We start from the raw sequence: 8,754 nt of genomic DNA, 5'->3' as shown, positions 1-8,754 counted from the left end.
AACTTTACAGACCTATGTGACTCAGAGTGGTTTTAGACTTGTGTAGATTAACCATTCTGTGCTTTGAGTCATTCCCCTCATGCACATGCCTGCTGTGAAATATTTTCTCTTTATCTGTTATTTTAAACATTTCACCTGAAAAACTTAAGGGCTGCTTGGGATTGCTAGACACTTCATGTATTCATTATTTCTTAAATTTTTAACTATCAGTATGTATTTGCTTTGTTTGAACACACATTTAGGATCATAAAAAGTACGAAATTAAGAGTCTTTCCCTTTTAAAAACCTTTCTATGCTGTATGAAAGATGCACAAGGCAGGATGTTTTGCTAATCCCAAAGAGTAATTTCAACTATATTAAGTCATTACCTCAGCTCTTGCTGCTGATCTGGGGACACTGCAAGTCTCCTCCACTGTATGAACTTGAAATCTTGAATGAACTTTAGATTCATAAATATTCAAATTGGTAATACAAATTACATGAGGGGTTTTTTTTCATATAAGGAATGCTAAAATCCTTCACTGTGTATTAGCCTTCAGATACCATGGATTTCTTGCTAGGCAAGACATCATGATCTACTGTTGTAGCTTGAGTAATCCAGTCAGATCCTAAAAGTCCCTCTTCTTCCCGAAGACCTGGTAAAGCAACTTAACCTTGTAAATTTTTACTGGCAAGGTAATATGCTTTATACAACAAAGTTATAGAGTTTTTGCAAAAGCGTGTATGAGAAGATGACCCCAATAGAGAAGCCAGCCTCCTTCTTATGAGCCAAAGTATCAAGATCTTCATGCAGAGCCCCTGATCATGAAAGTCCTGGTTGACAGCCACACCAGTAGCATCTATTAATCTGTGTATGGTATTCTAGCTTTTAAAATTTTCCTTCCTGTTTCATATTTACAACAACAAAACTAGACAAGACAAGGTCGGTTATTCAGCTGGATAAAAGAATATAAAATAGTGTAGTAATTCCATTTGGTTTTTGATAGCAAAATATAAACCTAAAGAAAAGTATTTTTAGAAGTAATGCGACAGCACCTCTTCTAGAGTATAGCAGAGACTCTTCGGGAATTACAAATGTTTCAAGAATTTCTATATTATTTCAAACATCTTTATGTGGAGAAAAGAAAGTGAACTCTATTAACCTTATGTTTCTTTTTTTACTGCTGGGCCCTTGCCAAAATAACAAGCAGCCAGCAAAACATCCATCAGCTGCATGTTAGACGCAAGCTAAAATTGGTGAATTGACCTCATCTTTGCTACTTTACAACTTGCAGTGAATCTAATACTTCATTGCTGTACATCTGGTACTTAATGACACAGCATCTGTTGCAATGCTCCTGATTCACCTGGTGTGGCTGTGATCAGACTACTGGGAAGATGGTTCGCTTTAATCTGCCTGCATTGGGCTTCCAGGAAAACTTGTATTGGTGATGCTAATCACTAGCTGGCTGGTAAAGAATTTGTGTGCCAGCAAACCTTGTTCAAAATCTAATTGGCTATGTTAAGGACAGGCACTGTAATTATTCTCCTCGGTGAGCAAATGCTTTGTGGATTATCAGGTACATTAATTATATGAATTCCCTGCCAAGCTAACTTCTGGTGAGCTCCCGTGTTCTTCACCGTGTGCAAACAAAGAAAAGGAAGCCAGAGTCATTTTGTCAGAGTCATGTGAACTGGTATCAAAGCTATTCTGGAGAAACTTAAAAGTGTCCAAACGCTTTTTTATAAAAGAGTGTATAATGTGATGCCAGGGGGACTAATGCTACTCCCGACGCGCGCTCCGGCCGAGCCGGGTTTAACCGCCAGCCGGGGCCGGACGCGCCGCTGAATCGCTGAGGCGACACCGCTCCGCTCCGCGCACGCGCACGGGAGGGGCGGGTGAATCAGCGGCGGCCACTGCGCGACGTGCCCGCCGGGCGGCCCCGAGGTTCCTCAGCACATCCGGGTGCCGCGGCGCCGCCCACCGCCGGGCTCCCGGCTGCCACTGCCGCCCGGGACCCGCGGAGCCGCGCCGCCACCGCGCAGCGATTCTCCCATGCGAATCGCCGCCCCCCCACCGGCCGCTGGCGTGCGGCGAGGAGCGGCTGCGCTCCGCGAGGGGTCGCCGCCATGATGCCGGCCCTGGCCGCCCAGCGGCGGGGCTGCCGCGGCCTCTACCGCCTGTACCTGCGGTGCCAGGCGGCGCCGCTCCCCCGCAGCTGCCACGGTGAGTCCCTCAAGGCCCGGCGCGCTGCCTGGCGCCGGGGGGCTGCCGGGACACCCCCCCGGCCGAGTCTCGGAGGAAGGTGTAATCGAGCTACGTGCTCGCGTGCGGAGAAGCGAGTACCGGCGCTCGCAGGCAGCTGGCGCCGGGCGGGCTCGGGCGCCAGCAGGGGCGGGAAGGGACGGGCCGCTGCGGGCCGGGGGCCGCCGGAGAGCGCAGGCAGCTGTCCGAGTATCGGCTGGGAAAACGGAGATGTTCAGATCGTAGCTGCCCGGGCAGGCGAGCCGCGTTCTGGCGGTGCCTTGTCACGGGTGTTCCCGCACGTAGGGCGGCTGCCCTGTCAGCCCAGCCCTGCGGAAAACTGATACGTCACGCCCATGTTGAAGTTTGCGGTAATTATATAAAAGGAAGAGCAGCCTTTCAGGGCTTGTGTTGGCCTGAAAAGTGAGCCCTAGCTTTTGCTTTAGGCCACAGATCCCTTGAAATTTAAATTCTGAGTGGTTTTGTCCCCCTTCATGTTATCACTCCTTGTTGAATTGCAGCAAATACCCTATTTTGTTAATGGTTTCCTGTGTATATGTGGATTAGCAGGAGAAGTGTCCTCTGAACATGCTGATTAAGTTTCTTTTTCAATGGCTGCAGTATTACCAAAGCTTAGGAAACAACGCTGCTCCTGTTGTGCCATGTATTTATTGTAGTCTTTTGTGAGTCGCAATCAGTGAGTTCACTGAGCTGCGTTGAGTTGACTTTTCTGGGCTTTTGTCACGTTAACAGTACCTAGTAGTAAGAGCTTATCTCACTTGTTTTTGGTGAAGTCGTTTTTTTCTAAGGTTCAGATTGGTGTGTGCACACATGCAGGTGCTTTTGTTCTGTAGAGGACTAAACTAGAAGGAAAGCTGTTGAGACTTCTGTGGAATAAACAGTTTTATAAAGAATTATTGTTTTGTTGAGAGGTGTATTATTCATATGTGGTTAGTCATGCGTCGTATGACTTGATTTACCTGCATTACTTAATTATTTTTATTTATGAATTTATTTTTTTACATTTATGTATTCTTTTAATGAGTGCTTTCTGAAACAGCAAGTTTGCCTGTTGCATTTCTGGTTGGAAGAGTTATATACTCTCCCTGCAGAAGTGTTTGTGCTGTCTAATACAGGTTGGCCTGTACTGCATACAACTCTGCTTTTGGCTAGTCTTTTGCATACCTAAGGTGATTTCTCAATAGACTTTTTATGGATTTATCTTTTAATTTCACTGTTGCAAGTGCTGCAAAAATTAAGATTCTTCTGTATAAAATGTTTTGTACAATGTTGTATGCTTTTCTACATAATTTCTGTAGCAAGTCACTCTTTATGCGTATTGTACACAGTTTGGTTTTTCTTAATTGGTAAGCTGTGGTTTGTACAGAGTGTACATAGAGTGAAATGGAGTGGCAACGCTGGCTAATAGTTTTACAGTGGTCTGTGTTAGTTGTTTTATCAACACTTGTTTTTTAAAGATTTTGGTGCCGTATGACTAGAATGGGACTTAATGTGTCAGCTATTTTACCAAATAGCTTTGTATCTTTTCTCTCTCTCTTGTTTTTTTTTTTGTTTTTTTAAACCCCATTAGGATCATCTAGAGGTCTTTTGAAAAAATGTATACTGGATTGTATGGGAAAACCTCCTAACGTTAGAATGAACTTTAAAAGTGGATGTTTGAAGGGAGGCAGTGAAAGCATGCTATGTACTCCCATTTTGTAATTCCAAAACATAGGTAAAATAAGCATAGATCAGGATTTAAAAGATAAATTTCCATAGCTTATGCTGATACAGCTGGATCACCTTTCCCCCTGCCCCCCACCCTTTTCTTTTTCTTTCCAAAAATGGTTGCCTAAAATATCTTTTTTTCCTCTCCCTGTTAGGATGGCAAGCTTCAACAAAAAGTGGGAGTTTGTCTTATATTCTACCATGCAATCGTCTGCCTGTGCAGTTGATGAGTCAAGTGAGAGTTTATACCTCCGATGGTCAGAAAAAAAATCTTGGATCAGAAGACACAGATGGATCAAACCCCAAAGAAACCCAGCATAAAGTTGGAACAGGTAGTTCTAATCTAAAATAAAGAGTATTTATATAAATGTATAAACTTTTGGTATTTAACAATTAACTTTTTTTTTCACAATTGTGTGATGTTAGGATCACAGAATTCTTAGTATTTGTTGCTTGTGGGTATCTATATCTAAATTTCAAATGCATAAACAAGGAGGAATGCTGAAATTTATTTCTTGGTCATTCCAGTATTTAAAGGATTTAAGTTTAGGTTAATCACATTCAAAGTGGTGATGATAAAATGTGGACGTCAGAAGGGACTAGGTAACTTAAGGGATAAGCAATGGAATGTATTACTTGTCTTTTACCACTTTGCTTGCTTTAATTCTTTTTGTTGTAGTATTTCACCTTTGTTGTGTGAAATGAACTAGTGATAAAGAATGAATGAGTGTGAATACTGAGCACTGTGACTTCCCCAGGTCAAACTATAGATGACTGCTAAGGAGAGTCGAGCTGTTTCATCTGCTGGAGCTTTCAAATCTGACACTTGTCAGAACTGCAACATTGGCGTTAAACACTTGATATAATGGATATAACCTGACGCGCCTTGTTGTTCAGTTTGATTGTCAGTCTTGTGCTAGTTAGGTACTTGTGAAATTCAGAACTGTCTTGTCTCTAATCCATCGTAGCATCCTGGTTTTTTTTTCTGCTTATTAAGTGTAGGTCTGCACAGATATGTTTGGAAGGCTACTGTGCTCAAGAGATAACAAATGCTTTTAAAAGTAAAGCACTCTGTATGCTTTTATCTAAAACGTAGTGGTCTACTGAAGAAAATCAGTAAAGAAGTAAAATCAGTAAGAAAATTGTCAGATTAGCAGGTATTAATTTTTTCTTTAGTAAACGTGTAAATTCCTGAGGCTTGCAGCAATCTTTAAAAAGCAGTAACTGTAGCCAGCTAAGAGTATTACTTTTCTGATGTTTGAAAGTGCAAAAGTAGATCTTCAATGTTATTCTAAGTGGTACAATCAGATATTGTTTCTGAAGTCTATGATTGGATTTTGGAAGAGTATAATACCATTTCTGTTTCTTGGAAACTGCTGAAGATGGTTACCAGAGGGCAAGATTCTTGCAGAAGAATGTCTGCCTGAATACAGTAGAGCCAGTTGTAGCTGTTGATGTTTTCTGGGTTCTTAATGAGCAGCTACTGCGGTTAAAATGGGACATGTGAAAATAGTCCAGCACTATTGCTTTCATGATTGCATTAAGCTGATTGTTAACTGTCATCAGAAGGAGTGTTCCCACCTTCTCTCACCCCTATCTGATGACTCCTTCTCTCATGCTGGCATTAATGATGTTTAGGCCTGTTTTGTGAAAAATTCATTGTTTTCTTTTGGAGAGCTGGGGTAGAGATAGGATGGATCAGTAAGCTGCTCCTGCTTGGTGTCTCTAGTGTGGCTGGGGGAGAGATGCTGCCCTTTGTGGCAATGTGGCCTTGAGTCACAGTCAGCTGAGAGCAGAGCTGTGGGGCACCAAGGGACTTACCTTTTGTTGAGAGTGGGGACTGGCATGTGTGAGTGTATATGAAACTGCAGCCTAGAGGTATTGTGTGTAGATGAATAATAACCACTTTCAAGTTTATCTTGGAATGCTTGTTTTATGTGCATCTCGTATTGGGGGTGTCTTCTTGGGCCTAGCGAATAGAACATTCTTATGCATTATGGACATAATACTATTGTTTATTTAAAAAAGTGTATTTTGGTAGGATTCTGAAAAGGTAATACACTACTTGTAAAGATTCCTATAATTTTCCTATAACTTAAATATTTAGCAAATAATGGATCTCTTTTGCACTTCTATCTCTTTATCAGTAAACCTGGGAAGTGCTTTTCCTGTTAATGTGATATTGAAAATATTAATGCATTCATCTTGAAAATTCTGTCATATCGACCTCTGCTTGTCTGAAAAACAGTAGTTGTGAATTTAAATACACTATATATATATATTTTTTTTTTTCTTCTCACTCATACACTGTGAATTTTGTCCAACAAGGTAGTAAACTTTGAAAGGGTACTTGACATCATCTCTGTGCATAGATATAAATCTTGGTATTTTTGGGCCTCCCCTGCTCCCCTGAATTCCTATAACCGAATCTTTTGTTAAATAGTTTTGGTGATATTTCTTTTAATGACATAAATGGTTGCACACAGAGTTTCTGAAAAACAACCTACTACGCAGTTTTTGCTAAGCAGTCCTAGCTGAAGTTTTTATCATGAATATTGATAGATTGTCTGCCTGGTGTTTTAAACTAGGTAAGAAAAGAAGGAAAAGAAACAGCAAAGGGTTTTTTACTTTTGTTTTCAAGTCAAACAATAGCTGATAGAGCTGACTGTTTAGGAATGCAAATTATGTATGGTCCAGCCTTATATGTTGTGTAATAAGACTAGCTTCATAAATTTGTGTTATTCTTCCAAGAAGGTAAACTTGGATTGTTATTAGCCTTAGTCCTCTGTTGCTGTTAGGGCAATAACTAATTGCCTGATGAAAAGATAGTTAGATAGTCCAAGCTTCAAGAATATCTGACCTTTGAGTAATTTGGGTAGCATGTTAAGCTAGGAGTATCTCATTAATTAACACTAACCTGCTTGAAAATTATTATTATTATTTTTTTTAATTTTAATATTTCACTTTCAATAAGGCCAGTTTTAGTTTTGTTAATGACTGTGGATGTGTTGCAAGTGTCCAAAGTTAGGGAGTGTAAGGGCATAAAAGAGGGGTTATGTTGGTTTGACATGTTAGAATTGTAAGGTTTTTGTTTTGAAAGCTAAGTTAAGATCTGTGATATACAGATGTAATATTTGTCTGTGTTTTCAATTACTACTTCTGATTCTGAAGTAGAAATCACACTGAAATTACTGGAACTTATTATTTTCCAAAGATTAAATTAACAGTACTGTTGGCTTTTTGTTGAGTCATATCCTCAGATTTCAAAACGAGCTAAAATGCTTTGTTTTCATTCTAGCTCCAGCTTGTGACACAAGCATTGTAGATTTTAGTTTACATATTCTGTGTTTTAATAAACTACCTTTTTGTAAGTGAAAAAGCTTCAGTTCCTTAAAATTGAATTACAGCTTGAAAGCTCTATGAGACTCGGTTGATATAAACAATATAGAATTCATTATATTTATTAATATAAAATTTTGCCTAAAGCTTGCTCTAAACTGTAAGTATACTGTTAAAATAGTTTTTGAAAATTCAGATTACTTTCTGAAGTACGTTGCAAGTTGGTGCTCTTATTGATCAACACTATATTAAATGTTTTATTTTGTTATTTATTCTTTTACTGTTTCTGTCTTTTCTTTTGAGAGCAAAAATGGGTTTTTATTGTCAGGATGGAAAGCAATATTAAGACGTATTATTTTGTTATGTTAACCAGTCTCTTTACTAAAAATAAAAAATAGGTACTGCCATATTTACAGCAAGCTTTATTTTTATTTTGCAGGACAAGATACAAGCAATGCAGGTCAAAAGCAGTCTTTCCTTAAAGAGCCAATTCAAGTAAAAGGTAAAGAAAATACCTCCTGTATTGAAACTTTAGTGCTGGTTCCTCTTCAATTGTGTAACAAGTTATGTGAATAACATTTTAAAACACACTTGTAAGTCAGCTTTGTTTGGTACCCAGTGGTTTGGAAATGACTTCTGAAAAATCAAATATAGCAGTATTCCTTCAAATTATTCTCTCTTCTGTATCAGTTTTTAATTGTTTCATTTAAGATCCATTCCTTTTCTCAGGAAAAGACCGATTTGTTTTCTTATCTGTTATCACAGTCTGTCTTCCTTGCATGTTTTTAGGCATGCCCATTCACCAACTCAGACTTCATGTGGTTAAGCTGGATACTTGATCTTCCCCTGGTCCTTGCTTTAAGTCATCTTCTGTTCCTTCTTATTGCTGAGTTAATCTGATCAGTGTTGCTTCTAAATATATTTTGACCACATGAACTCCCTAATCTGAGTCCTGTAATGGTCCCATTTGTGCCTGCAGTGCATACATGCTTTGTATTTAGTTGCATCATTTGAAAACATAAATGGATAAAATGAAAGCATAACTTTTATGTTTTTATCATGTCTTCATTTCACTCCATCTTCACACTGCTAGTTTCTATTATGTTATTGTAAGAATTATACTACTAAACACCCCTGTGCTTTTGATCACTCGTAGCCTTCTGTGCATGGAAATAACTTTAACAATAACCCATTAAAAAAAAAATGTCTGGAATGAAAGTGACTATAAACTGTATAAAAATTCTGTCATGTCTTTCCCCAAATTTAAAGAAATATCAAATTGTAAAACTTGTCAGTAACAAGGTGAGATCAGTGTCTGTGTATATTTTCTGTACACTTTTGTCTACATCCTTTATGTCAGTTTCTTTGGGTCTGTTGTCAGTGTGTGCGTGCAAAGGCAATGTACAAGATAGGAGAAATTAGACTGTGAAATAACTGATATATCTTTCAGTGAGAAGAGAGTT

The 8,754-nt window shown here is 39.2% G+C and overlaps 1 protein-coding gene across 2 annotated transcripts in view; it reads left to right on the top strand.

Moving 5' to 3' along the window:
• Positions 1-1,889: 1,889 nt before the first annotated feature.
• SLC30A9 (solute carrier family 30 member 9) overlaps positions 1,890-8,754 on the top strand; it is a 43,862-nt gene continuing 36,997 nt past the window's right edge. Inside the window, exons 1-3 of one of the 2 annotated variants that reach the window (XM_080344526.1) lie at positions 1,890-2,206; positions 4,108-4,284; positions 7,731-7,793. In XM_080344526.1, the coding sequence (XP_080200652.1) occupies positions 2,110-2,206; positions 4,108-4,284; positions 7,731-7,793 (337 nt within the window). In that variant the 5' untranslated portion in view covers positions 1,890-2,109. The remainder of the gene's footprint in view (positions 2,207-4,107; positions 4,285-7,730; positions 7,794-8,754) is intronic. The other variant, XR_013922131.1, reaches the window with a different exon arrangement.

Source organism: Nesoenas mayeri, assembly GCF_963082525.1.
Source record: "Nesoenas mayeri genome assembly, chromosome: 4".
Classification (NCBI taxonomy): Eukaryota; Metazoa; Chordata; class Aves; order Columbiformes; family Columbidae; genus Nesoenas; species Nesoenas mayeri.
Note: the sequence above shows the minus strand (reverse complement) of the source record. Positions and strands in the feature narration are given on the sequence as shown.